At 33.3% G+C, this 14595-nt stretch overlaps 1 protein-coding gene across 1 annotated transcript in view; it reads left to right on the top strand.

Moving 5' to 3' along the window:
* The window catches only part of LOC134233068 (titin-like), a 177995-nt gene that overhangs the window by 115034 nt on the left and 48366 nt on the right, over nt 1–14595 (top strand). The window contains 18 exon segments of the mRNA XM_062715064.1: nt 4417–4695; nt 7599–7690; nt 7986–8226; nt 8454–8771; nt 8883–9002; nt 9130–9309; nt 9786–9883; nt 10074–10317; nt 10775–10810; nt 11034–11066; nt 11990–12104; nt 12488–12672; nt 12779–12893; nt 13064–13236; nt 13337–13451; nt 13627–13856; nt 13965–14250; nt 14364–14529. Coding sequence (XP_062571048.1) covers nt 4417–4695; nt 7599–7690; nt 7986–8226; nt 8454–8771; nt 8883–9002; nt 9130–9309; nt 9786–9883; nt 10074–10317; nt 10775–10810; nt 11034–11066; nt 11990–12104; nt 12488–12672; nt 12779–12893; nt 13064–13236; nt 13337–13451; nt 13627–13856; nt 13965–14250; nt 14364–14529 — 3026 coding nt within the window.

Here is a 14595-nt window from a genome sequence, read left to right as displayed (position 1 = left end):
AACAATTTTAAGAACAGAAATTGAAAGAGCACTATTTGTAGGGTAGTTTTATGTCATTAGAGTGATCTGCCCTTAGAAGTAAGATAGAAAAAATGGTTATATACAGTTATTTACGTAATTCATGTTGGATTAAAATATTTTTAACATTATATTAGGCCAAGAATATTAGTTACTGAATTCATTATTTCCAATAATTTTCCCTATGTAAGTAAACAACAGTGATTTCTGTTCGCAAATAGTCCATTGTCTTTGAATATTTTTGCTGCAGAAATAACACAGGTACCCTATGTTGAAAATGAACAAAAATTTCTCAATATGCACACCCTTTTATTATATATTTTTCTCTTAGTCCAAAAAAAATTTTTTTGTTAGTGTTTAGAGCTTCCTTAAATTAGTTATGTTCCAAATAAAAGATTCCAGTCTTAGTATGATATTATGTCAATTTAATGGATGATTTGTTTAAACACATGCGACAACTGTAAGAATTGATCAAACTTCATTGCCATGTAAAACTGTCTTTTTTCGATTTTTTTTTTCATTTTTAATTTTAAAAACTTGATTTTTTCCCCGAGTGTTATTGACAAAAGTGCATTCCAAAGATAATTTGTTGGTTTACTAATTCAGTCTGAATGAACTGACTCTACCTCTTTTGTTACATAGATGTGATAGTGTGTAGCTGTTTGCATGAAAGAATTGTCATCTAAAGATATTGACAAATAAATAATTTTTAAATGTTTCTGTAGTGCATGTTGTTTCTTTTAAACCAGGCATTTGAGTGTTTTCACAACAAATGTCGTGGCACCTTTAATGCGTGGAGTATGGGGCCTTCAGAAAGCACAATGATAGCTATAGTGAATAAAGGGATAAAAAGTTTATATAATTTTTTTTTTCAAAAAGAGAAATTCAGCAAAATCTTTTATGGTTGAAGCTTCAAATTGTAGCTTGGTTATTTGCAAATTCAGTGTTTATTTTGCTTTTTTGCAAATTTTCTTTTAAGGCTAAACTTTTATTTGTATCAATTCATTTTGTTTCTTTCGAATCGCTTGAATGAAGTTATGCTTTTCATTTGCTTTCATGTGAATCGCCTTTTGTCAAAGTGCATTCATTTTGTTTGAATCAAAGGTCGGATCCACCCTTAGGTTTTCCAGGTGATTCGCCTCACCTCAGGTTACATTGATGATACACAAGATTAATTTTCAATTTATCAGTCTGGGTCATCCTTCCAATTTCCTGTTTATAATTCAATAGAAGAGTTTATGAATTGAAATTTCAGTACTCTTCAAAAAAATTTATCAGATAATAAATCCATTTGAAAGTTTATATCTTCATGGTTTTCTGTGCAAATATAATATTGTCCCTGCACACCTGAACGATGGTTTATTGTGATTAAGCTCTGAGGCCTAGACCATTATGTGTACTATTTATGTACATATCTGCCTTTAAGTGATTTGGGGATATTTAGAATTGCTGGTTGGCCAATGAAACATCAGAGGGGTCCCCACATCTAAAAATATTTTGAGGCTCTGGGGGACTGGATCTTTCTCGTGAATTTCTTGTGAGGTTCAATATGGGGTAATTATTAGCCTTAATTGCAAAATGGGAACAATTATTTTACAGAAAGAGTATTTCCTATAATAATAAGCATGCATGCCTTGTATGGAATGCTTATTTTCAAATTACCTCCAAATATTGTGCATGTTTTCGGACTTCAAAATTTGAAAATCTCCTTTAGAAGCCTCAAGAGAGTCAACTCATTAGAAAGTAAATGGCTTTGATGTACAGTCAACAGATTAAGACAATTCAAGTATGGAGACATATTGTAATATCTTTATAAATACCAGGGCTGACATACTCTTATTACAAAAACAATGCTTGGACGCCCAAGAATTTAAGCCTGAGATAATGCAACGTAATGTTCTACAGCTGAGCAGATTAGCCCGGGATAAAGAAATGCAGAGAGAGAGAGTATTTGAAGAGACCCAGAGAACCTGAACATTATGAATGAGCTGTGACAGTTTCTTGCTATACAAACAATAATGTATTAGTGTGAATAGGTATTTTAGAGTTTAACAGGAATACAGATTATCTGATAAAGAAAGAATGTAGAAACTACACAAAGGGCAATTTGTTATAAGCCTTTTAATTTGGCATATCAATTAATATATGGGTCATAAGTTTATATTTGTCTTTGTACTTAATAATGATCTTGCATTGTTATTGAGACTTCATAAGCTTTCAACACTAAAATGCGACTGAGGCTCTAGAGGTGGTAATTTGCATGAAAATAAAATTCTTGGTGTTTGTTTCAATAACATTAATAATACTCTCCCAAACGGAAAAGATTTTTAACAAACTACTATTAAACTATCAACAAACTACCAACAAACTATATTTTTGTGGTTTGTTAAAGTAGTTTGATAGTATAGCATTTAATGAACCACTAACCCACTTTTTTCTAAAAATAGCTGCAGTGGTTTGTTAGTCTTTCATTTCTGGTGATTGTGATTTCTTTATAGTTTGTTAGACTTGGTATCTTGCAACAGTGTTTTATTAGTATAGCATTTGCATCTAACCACATGGGAAATTACTTTACAGATGTGTTTAGGGTTGAATTATCTAGAATTGTTGAAGTTTCCAAGAACAGCTTAATCTTCACATCCGGTGTTAGCTATTTGCGCCAATTTTCAAACCACCAAGCAGGTCGGAAACAAAGGAACTGGTGAAGGGACATTCAAATTGTTAATTAGTATCATTCTATAAGATCCCTGACTGGAAAAAGCAGCAATTAACATTATTAAAGAAGGATCTGGATACAGAAGAGGTATTTAATGCATGTCATCAAGTTCCTTTTTACCTAAAATAAGGCTGGACTACAGTAACCTTCTGTGAATGTGGATGCATATGCTTTTTACTAGCTTTGGGTTTTTATTTTCAGATTGACCTAATTAATTCCTACACTAGTTTAGATCAGTTATGCATTGGATTATGGGAAGTTTACTTGAAAATAAGACAAAAAGATATCTTTCAAAGTTGCAATGAGGCCAGAAAAAGGAAATATTGCAGCATTTTCCATGCCAGATGAAGCAGGGAATATTTAAATGTCAGCTTGATCAAGAACATTTTTTGGTGAAAAATACTATGAAGATGTACACAACATGAAGGAGAATATATGTGATAAGGACATGGACATTGACTTGGAATTGCATCTCCTAAACAAAAGGGAACATATTGGAATGTTGCACTTGCATTGGCTAAACTTGTGAATCCTGGAATTTAAATACTCTGAAACAAGACTTGTTGAATATTTCAAAATGTGATTGTTTTAGGTGTTTTCAAAGACTTGTGGATTTGTAAAGGAAAATTCAAATGTAGTGTTTTGCTGATGGATTTGTTACCAGTGATTTGTTAGTAGTTTGTTAGAGTGGTTTGATAGTAGTTTATTAGCGTGGTTTGAGTGGTTTGATAGTAGTTTGTTAGCGTGGTTTGATAGTAGTTTGTTTGAATGGTTTGATAGTAGTTTGTAAGAGTGGTTTGATAGTAGTTTGTTAGAGTGGTTTGATAGTAGTTTGTTAGAGTATAGTTTGTTAGCTCATTTGCATGTGATTTGCTATACTATTAAACTACTTTCAAACCATAGTGGTTTGTTAGTAATTTGTTATAGTAGTTTGTTTGCCCTTTTTTTCCGTATGGGCTGATATGGATTTTGGAATACAATTCCTTTTTTTTTTCACTGACAATTTTTATCAAACAAAATGTTTTTTTTTTCTGTACAGTACTTAATTGTAAACACTTTTTTCTCCACTCAATATTCTACTGCACTTTAATGTAAGCTTTTTTTTACCCTCTTTTAAAATTATTTTTATTTTACTCTTAGCATGCATGGAATGCAATATACTTTTGTTTGTGAACATCTGAATCACATGACTAATGCATTAAGCTTTGGTTCAAATGGTTGTAGAATGAAGTCTTACAGAGTTATGTACCTTTTAGTGTGTTAATTCTTTGGTGTTTTATGCCTTAAATATTGTTTTAACCACTTGATATTTTGCATACAAGACAAAAAATAATGAATCATGCATGAAATTTTAAATAATTCAATGAGCATGGACTTTTTAAAAATATTTTACATCTACATGTTTGTATATATCTTTTTTGCTCTGTAATATAAATCTGACAGGAGATAGAAAACAAGAATATTTATTATCATATGATGTATGTTGATTAAGGTTAATATTTGATAATGTGGAACATAATTCTATTAATTGTACTACAATAGATGCTAATAAAAAAGATCTTATGAAAATGTTAGTCATACAAATTTTGTGTTGCTCTTAAAGTAATTTTAATTTCATCTAATGTCAAAAAAGAAAACAAGAATATAAAACTATTAATTTTGAAAATTTTCCCATCTTCTAGCACCCCCAGCTATCATCAGTTTCCCAGAGAAGATCAGCATCTTAGAGGGGGAGGAGGTGTGCATCACCTGTAAGGTAGAGGGGGTGCCACGCCCCACCCTCTCCTGGACAGTCGAGGACAAGGAACTGGTACCCGACCAGCACCACCTAGTGGAGGTCCTCAAGGACACCGTGGTCCTCAGAATCCCACAATGCACTGCTGATGATGAGGCTGTTTATGTCCTAAAGGTTGAGAATCCAGCAGGCACTGACACTGTGGCCATACCTGTAAAAGTTGAGGGTAGGCATTCAATATTTTAATTGGTCTAATCATATAAATATAGGAAAATATTGATACTTGATTTTGAGGTAAGAAATACTGCAAAGATTACAGGGTTATTAGCTGCTCTTGATCGTCAGATGATGAAATAACTACTGTAAATGTATTATATTTAGCGTGTACAATATTTGGCGGAAATTGATTTTAGATCAAGTTAGCGTAGATTTGATTTAGTGCATTCCTCAATGTTCCTATTTATTTGTATATGTGTAAGACATTTAGCGTTGTTCTTGAATTAGCGGAAGTTTCTCTTCACCAAAAGCACTAAAAAGAATACACAGCCAAATGTAATATGTTTACAGTATAGGATGAAAGTTTTTTGTTAGCTCACTGCAGCTTTAATTTGATTTACAAGTACATTCTTTTAAAATTTCAGATGAATTCAGTTTCTTTTCTTACAATCTGGTCTGCAGTAAGTTTTAATAATGAGCAGTTTATAGATTCATTTGTACCAATTTTGAAGATTTTAAGCAGGACTAATTTATAAACAAGTATATATAATTCAAGGAAAAAAAGATTTTTTTTTTTCAGTTTAGCATTGGATTTTCTAATCAGAATAATTTCAAAAAATGCACTTAATAACACAGAGAATCTTTCCATAGTGCAGAAGAATTTTAGCATATAATACATCAAAATGAGGGTGAAAGATTAATGAGATGTATCATGTATAATAAAAGAGACAAGGAAAGGAAATAGCAGACAGTGTATTTAAAGCTTTGGAAAATTTAAATACTAAAATAGATTTTAGTAAACTTTTACTATTACAGTAAAGACAGTGCTCTGTGGTCTTTGTTTAAATTGACAAGGTTAACAAGTGAGTGTCAGTTGTATTTTTTTAAAACAAAACATGAACTTTTTAATAGCCCAAACATGTTACACAGCACTATGTAATTCAGTGCTTTCTTGAGACAGGGCTCTGAAAAAATTAAACCAAATTTTTTTGATCTGTGTTTACAAGCAGGAGGGGAGTTTAAGATTAGACAATATTTCCTTAGATTCTCTGGGAGTTTAAAAGATAATAGAAGACAACATATAGTTTGTTATATCATGTGCTTACATGAAAACGTTAAAATCAATGCCTGCCAGGAGAATTTGAAGATGCCCACTGTGAGAGGAGCATTACACCTTAGAACCTTAAAAATGGATTATTTACAACTCCAAGTACATTTAACGCAAGAAAACGGAAGAATGATTAGCAGAATTTAGACTTTGCAGAGGGAAATTGACAGTTATCTGTTTGAAGTAATTGTAAACAAAAGAATTGTTTTTATTGAGATTTTGCCAAAGATAAGGTGAAGAAGTTACAACCCATCAAACCAAAGGTTATCTTAGGAGATTTACAACACCTATGCATATAGGAGGATGCATTAACATGTTTATTCAATATTAACTGGATTTATTGCATCTTGACATCAATTTATAGGACTTTAAAATTGCATCACGTAATTTATTCAGATGAAGAATTTTAAACCTATTGTTACGTGGTGTTAGATCTTCCACAGAATTTTTTTAAATCAATTCTTTTTCACAATAATATATTGTGATGAGAAAAGATTTCAGAGAAGTTTTTGATAACAGTGTTGACTTTGAGTCAATTTTCATGATCAGGAATCGATCAAATTTGGATGAACAATGTTACATGTCCTATGTTTTAGCCATAATGATGCTTTTACCTATGTCCGTGCAATTATCTGTGGTGTAAGAATGATTTACCTTTGACAGTTATTACATTAACCATTACTTCTTGAGTTATGATGCACATGGATGTTAAATGATTTAAGCATTCGGTGTTCAAAAAAGAGCTACCCACCCACCCTTTCTATCTAAAGAGAGGAATAAACTTTGAAGTACAGGGAAGTGTCAAGCTCCACTGAAAGTGATTTATGGTCATAGGAAATCAAAATGACAATATTAGGAGAAGCTTATATTCTAATAATAAGCAGTCTAAAAATAGAGGATTTAGTTTTGGAATACATCAAATATGGTAAGGTTTGTCCAGGAAGAAAACTGCAAAATGATGATTTGCCTACTGTGAAAGATATGTTAGCCAAGGAGTTCTGCTTTTCTCAAACTTTTATAATAATTTTGTTTTCTTTGAGAGAATTTATGATTAACTGGTGAACTCAAGATATAGATATCTATTTTTAAAAGAAACTTGTAAATATATCATTGAACTTCTAAAAATTATTGTGTTTTGATAACATCAAGCATTAAGTTGGGCATGCTGTATTGGTTATGATGAGATACTGCCAGAGACTGCCTATAATTTCATGTTTCGTTGCTTATCAGCATGGAATCAGTTCGGCAGAATTTAGTGATAACATATGATATAGATCTCCTGTGTATTCTTTATAATACCCTGTCTACACTTCATCAAGTTCATTAGGGAGAATATAGCTATCTATCAGCTTCTGTAATTAAACACCCCAAAATAAGGCTTAGCTAGAGTCGCCAGTGAAAGTTCACTAACCAGCAGAGTTTTTATTCTTTGAAATTAAGCCACTTTTTGAGAAGAAACATGATTGAAATTCATGTTTGCAAAATTTTTAAAGCAAATTCATGCTCAACAAGTTTTGTCTAGTATGTAATTATTTGGTAATAAAGATTTTTTTTTTTTTGGAAAATCGCTTTTTTAGTCAGCATATCAGACTGCCTCATTTCAAAACAGAGTATTAAGTTAATCTTTTAAAGGTTTATTTATGTCTTATTACAAGGTTTTTATCAGGTATGAATACCTTGGTTACTGTGAAAGCAACTTAATTTATGAATAAATTAGATGCATCAAATCCTCTAACAATATATGTTGCATAAATATTATGGCAAATTAAAAGTAGATTGTGAAATTATCTGTTAAATAACTTCAGGAACAGAGAAAGTTGTCAAAACAGAAGACACCGCTGTTATCTCTCCAGAAGGAAAAGCTCCAGAATTTGTGCTGCGTATCAAGACAGAGAAGGTAAGGGGGATAATAGAGAAGTCAGGGGAAGTAATTCTACATAGGTAGGGGAGTAAACCAGGAAAAATGAAATCAAGGGAGGCAATTAAAAATACTGAAGTTGGAAGAAATTTTGGTAAAACATTGAATTTAAGTCACTAGATTCTCTAAACAAATTAATTGAATTGAATTTATGAGAAATATTTATCAGTGATATAACTTACAATGTAATTGTTTAGTATCTAAACTTTTTCCCACAGCTTTTGTTGCTTAAATGTCATATCATGTTTAAAACAATACTATTGTAAAATTTTAGGTAGAGGAGGGTGATCTTGCTGACTTCACATGTGAGGTGGTGGGAACACCTAAACCCCAGCTTAACTGGATCTACAATGGCCGCACACTGGTGGATGATGGGAAATATGTCATCTTTGAGGATGAGGGTGTCAACCATTTACAGATTTATGACATCAAACCCGAGGATGCAGGGGAGTACACAGTACAGGCTGAGAATGCCCAAGGCAAAGTCAGCTGTACTGCTGATCTACAGGTGGAAGGTAAGAAGAGAATAGTGATTTTGGAGCACTGGGAGACTTTGGAATATACTATGTTGAAATTTCTTTAAAAAAAAAGAATTGTTTAAATTGGATGACTTCATTACTTTGCTTTTGTAAAAAAAAAAAAAAAAAGAACTTTGAGTGGTGTTTTCATCATCTGTTTCATCGCGACATACTAATTATTTCATTTCGTGTGCCCTAATATTTGGAATTGAATTATACTTTAGCTCTGCCTGTCCATGAAGAAGTGACAGAATTGGAAGCTCCTAAATTTGTGGTTGAGATTCAGACCTTAGAAGCTAGTATCCATGACAAAGCCAAATTCACCTGTAAAGCTACAGGCAAACCCACCCCAGAAATCCTCTGGTATAAAAATGACAAAGAAATCTCGAGAACTGACAACAGGTTCACGATTCAGTTTGAAGACAAAGGAGAGTCCTCACTACTGATAGTGGATGTCCTCCCTGAACATGATGGAACATACACTGCTGAGGCTAAAAACCCTGCAGGCACCGCCAGATGTAAAGCCGAGCTCTTCGTGGAAGGTATGGATAAGATCATTTTTAGTATGGATACTTAAAAAAATATTTTTCTATTAGAAAAAATCATTTAAAAACTCTGAAGAACTATTTATACATATGTTTTAATCTTTTTAGAACCCAAAGAAGACAAACCATCCATTCCTGAATTTATCAAAGTTCCAGAACAGGTTGTTGCTAGGGAGCGTGACCTTGCACAATTCATTGTCAAGGTCATTGGAACACCTAAACCCACAGGTGAGTGTTGTTTATTTTGAAACCCATTAATTTCTATTGTCAGCAAAAGTAGAATTTTTTTTTAAATATATACCAGTTAATGTATAGATTCTGTCATTGTTGATTGTTGATAATTTTTGTTTATCAGTCGAGTGGAAGAAGGATAACATGGTGCTAAAAGACCTTGAACTTTACCACTTTGAGAAATATGAAGACACCTACTGTTTTGAGATTAAGACTGTGGAGACAGAAGATGCTGGAGTGTATACCTGTGTGGCCAGAAACTCAGAGGGGCAGGCCACCTGTGACATCCCACTCATTGTTAATGGTGAGATAAAAAAAAATCTGAGTTATTTAACATTATATGCTTTGCTATATTTTGTAGTTTTCACTAATTTCTTTGACCAATCTTTCATAATGTTGATTGTGAGCAAAAATATTAATGGTGAGGCAAAAAAATCTGAGTTACTTATTTGTATATTTTGCTTTATTTAGTAGTTTTCACTAATTTCTTTGTCTGATTCATCTTTCATTTTAGAAAATGTCACATTTTTAATACATAAATGTTGTAGATCTCTATCGTAATTGGTGTTATTTTCCTGACAGTAAGTGGCCATTATACACAGAAAAGAAAACCTAATCACGCTTTGTTATGGGGACAGCTATTTTAACAATGGTGTATGCGAAATTATACTTGTAATTTTAATATTTCCAGGTACACATGTAAACAGATGACAAAGTATTGTGCTTGGGATTCTATTTTTATTAAGTTATAAATATAAACTGCTTGTTGTCTTATTACAGAGATCAGAAGAGACCAGAGACTCTCCGAGTCTCCACTGGTCCTCCGGCATCAGGACTCGTCACAAGCTCCCGAGTTCACAGAAATGTTCGATGGTTGTGTAAGTCATGATATTGGTTTATCAAGAGATTTTTCAACTAAAAAAATCCTTTCCTGGAAAATAATACATTTGTATTACAAATTGTCAGTAAAAGAATCTTTCAGAATAGAATTAGTTTGGATTATAAACACGTTAAGTTTTTGTCCAATCAGATTCTAAATACAATTAAATGGATAATAATATCTTGTAGACTGTTATGGAAGACAAGCCGCTGTCTCTGATGGCCAAAGTGACCGGTACCCCTCGACCAGAGGTCACCTGGTACCGCAATAATAAGGAACTAGTGACCACACCCAATGTCAAGGTCTCCTACGAGGACGACACATGCTCTCTGAAGATCAAGAAAATGACCATGGATTTGGAGGGAGAATACAAATGTGTGGCCAGAAATCCCGCTGGTACCTCGGACATCGCTGCCAAGGTCATTGTGGAAGGTAAGGTCACGACCTATGTCCTAACCTGTGATGTCATGGTTAAAATCAATGTTAAATTCCTCTTTTTCACTTGATTATGCAGGAAAATATTCCAAAGCATGTTTTGAAAAATCTCATTCATACATGTATGTGCATTATGAAAATTGTTCTGTATTATTAATGATTGCATTTGATACTCCATGAGCTTTTCTAACAGTAGAATGTACATATTTAAGATAATATTTCTTTAAATTTTGATGCCATTCTTCTTCTGCATATAGCAAAATAGTACCTATGTCATGAAGTCTGCAAAAAAAGAAATCTAATTTCCTACTTTACTCTCATTTCTTGCACCTTCCTATGTGTGAATTAATTTCTGTAGGATTGCATTGTGACACTTTTGCAGGACTAAAGGGCCAGAATTCTTGGCTCTGTATTTATAGAGTGTTGTTACCATTTTTTGTCCTACATATTTCAGATGAATACACGTGGTTCAGTTATTTCACCTCTGATAGTAAGTCAAACACAAGTTCTCTGGAGAATTTGAAAAAAAATTACAAATATTTTTGAATTATTTGGATTTCCTTAAAAAGCAATAAAAATAAATTAAGTACATGTACATGTACTGCCAAAATTTAATTAAATAAATTTGCAAAAGCTTAAAATTTATAAGACGTCTTTATACACCTTACCTTGTATGAATTGCATACTATGTAACAATCCTTTTCTGGTTACAGAAAAACCATTTTGGTATATTTCACCTGTTTACTGTAAGTTATCCAAAGGTTTATTTTTAATTAAGAAATAGAAAAACAAAAGATTTGAGTTCCACTCTCCCTCTTTGCTTAACACAGAGTGGCTTATGCCTCCAGTATGCATTCTGTGATATTATTTTGTATTACTGTAAGCAATAAAACAATCTCTGCTTTATTTAAATTATTCATATAGCTTAATTGTTAAATATATAAAGAGATATTACACATATAGTTAATATATTGAATCTGAAGTGTAGCCATATACTAAACGTCTCTGAGAGCTAAAAATCAACACACTTCTCCAGATTATACCTGTGAACTAGATGTGTATTCAGAGTACCTTACAACTTCACTATATTGGCTGGACAAAAAACTGCATGCTTATCTCTCTAAATGTTATGATTATTTTCAATGAAAGAGAATTGGGTTTTCCGATGTGCATGCACCAATCTTTGCTAAGGGCAATAACTCTTGCATTGTGACAGTTGTAAGGCATATATTTTTTTGTTTTAATTGACCACACATATATATGTATGTTGTGATTTGCATGAGTGATTTAGTTTGTAGACAGGTGATAATAACAGGTCTATAGTGGGCAGGTAACAGCATGGGAGGCAGATTATAGATGTACCTTTACCTATAGAATACACAAATGTGTGCTTTATATATTTTTGAGCACATTTATTTTAAATCTCAATGTATGAAGTTGATTGTTTGAAATACTGCAAATGATTAAATGTGTATGGTTCAGACAACTCTTTTCATACTAAAAATTTAGTTGATCTAGTCAATATGAGCCACTGATTTTTTTTTTCTTTTTCATGAAATCATCTTAGCATAGCACACCAGTCTGAAACTACATGTAGATTTTATGCACAAGTAAAATTTACTCATAATGAGTTTTTTTATATTGACAATTTTTGGACTGGATTTTTCAGGCAAAGCAGAGGCCCCTATATTCTCTCGCAAACTCAATAACAGAGAATGCAAAGAAGGACGACCAATCAAATTTGAGTGTGCTGCTAAAGGCATTCCTCAGCCTGATGTCATATGGTATGTCAATCAAAATCTCATCAACCAACAAAAACTGTTGTTAAAGCAAGACCAATCATAGAAGAAACTCTGTATATAAACACATAGGGGGAACCTGAAAGGGGGATAAAGATAGTGTACATAGGTGTAACATGCAGGTGTATTTCTTGTATTTATGTATATACACCATTAGATATACTCTGATTCTTAAACTCTTGTCATTATTTTCATGGAACTTAAGGTAGTATGATTTGTACATTCTTTGCATTACTCCTTGGGTACTCATTGGCTATTTAATTATCATAAGTTGCAAGCTACATGTATATGCAGCTACTAAACACATGCCATTTTTCTAAAGCTGTAATAGTTCGATTTCTAAATTTTCCATATCTCTCTGTATTAAGGTACTTGAATGACCAGCCTATTGAGGCAGGCCTGCGCTTCCATACTGATGTCCGTAGAAGTTACGTTGATGTTGTGTACAGTCTAACCATCGACAACACTGAGGTGGAAGATTCTGGAGAGGTCAAGGCCTTCGCTCATAACAAAGCCGGGGAAGCAGTTACCATTGCTAAACTCATTGTGGAAGGTAACATGCAATAGAAAATATGTGTAATATTGGTATTTTATAGGTAACAGACAATCAAATGTCAGACTTTGAGCATGTATTTTCAAAGAAAACTTTTGTTCTGCAGAGAAAAAAGAGGCCCCTAAATTCATTAGAAAACTGGAGAATGTGGACGTTGTGGAGAAGGATTCTGCTGTATTAGAAGTGGAGGTCTCAGGAAAACCCAAACCACATGTCACATGGCAAGTCCAGTTTTTATTTTAATCAAAGAATTTAGGAATGGTACTTTATTAATCTAAAATAATTTGTTCTTCCTTTATTTTCTTACAAATCTATCTGATTATTTGAAGATATGTACATGATGTATTCATAAGATTCTCATTTTTGAATTTTCTTGCATGTTTTATTATAGGAAAAGAGGTGATAAGGAACTCAAAGAAAGTGAACAAATTAAATTTGAGGTAGAGGACAAGGTGTACCGAATGATTTTGTCCTCTGTGACCCCGTCTGATGCTGCCCTCTATACAGTCAAGGCACATAACACTGCTGGATCTGTCTCATGCAGTGGAAGAGTCAAAATTCAACGTAAGTATTCTTCCAAAGTTTTAAATGTAAATTAGTGATACATAGTATTAATTCTAAAAAGAAGTATTTTACAAGATTGAGAATAAATCCTTTTTTCTAGCTGCGAGACGCCCATCCATTCAGCCCAGGAAGATGTCAAACACCCTGGTACCTGAAGAGGGACAAGTCACATTTGAGTGTAAAGTGGAGGGTCTACCTCTTCCACAAGTCAAATGGTATGGCATTCTATTTCAAATCTGCCATAGAAAATCATTTCCTTTTGTAGTATTGAAGCAGGCAAAGAATTTGATTCTGAAAATTTATGAAATCGCTGAGAGAGTTATTGAGCATTTCTAAAACAAGTTATTGAACTGTTTGTTAACTTAGAACAAAACAATAATTCTCTTCCAGGTATGTCAATGACAAAGAGATTGAAGAGGGAGAAGATATTCACATGACTTTCAATCGTCGTGACAGTACCTACTCTCTGGTCATCGACAAAGCCTCACCTGAACTGCAGGGAACCCTTAAAGCTGTCGCTGTCAGTAACGTAGGAGAGGATCTCGTTACTGCTGAACTAGAGGTCCGTGGTCAAGCACCTGTTTTTACTGCTGTACCAATTAAATGCACCATCTTGGAAGGTATGTCAACCAGGCAGCATCTGAACTAAATAAGAACTGTTCTTTTGGGGTATTCAGAGAAGACTAAAACTGTTTTTATGAAATAACCTAATATTTTGTAATTTTCAGGAAACACTGCCATATTCCGTTGCAAAATCAAAGGAGAACCAACTCCAGAAATCCAATGGTCCAAAGGAAAATGGAACAAGCTCAAAGATGGAGGTCGCTACAAGATCTTCCAGGATGAGACAACTGGCGAACATGTACTGGAGATAGCTGACATCAAGAGAAAGGATGCTGGTACCTATCTGGTGAAGGCAACCAATGAACATGGCAGCTCTGATGCCCCTGCCACACTGATTGTGACAGACAATCCAAAGGAGGCAGAGGACTGGCTGGCTAGACTTAAACACAGGTAACAGTCCAGTGCTTATTATCTATAGGGAGGAAGTCAAAATAGATTGAAGAAACTTTATACACGTACATTTTTGTAAACATAAGGTTCATATTGAGCAATTTCATTTGCAGGGAAATTGAAAAGAAGGAAATCCCTGAAGAAGAACTCATTCTTCCCTCTCTGAAACATGTGGAACAAGAAGAAAAACCAGAGGAGAAAAAGAAATACAAACCAGATGTCAAAGAAATCGCAGAACCATCTGAGTTTGAGATTGTGTTCAAGAGAAGACAATCACAGGTAAAAAAAAAATAAGAATTTATTCATTGTAAAGTCTGTCTAAATAGAGGAACACATGATGTAATA

The sequence above is a fragment of the Saccostrea cucullata genome, unplaced genomic scaffold (genome assembly GCF_032062105.1).
Source record: "Saccostrea cucullata isolate Sc308-1 unplaced genomic scaffold, CSIRO_AGI_Scuc_v1 ctg50, whole genome shotgun sequence".
Taxonomy (NCBI): Eukaryota; Metazoa; Mollusca; class Bivalvia; order Ostreida; family Ostreidae; genus Saccostrea; species Saccostrea cuccullata.
The sequence above is the reverse complement of the archived record's forward strand: the minus strand, read 5'-3'. Positions and strand labels throughout refer to the sequence as shown.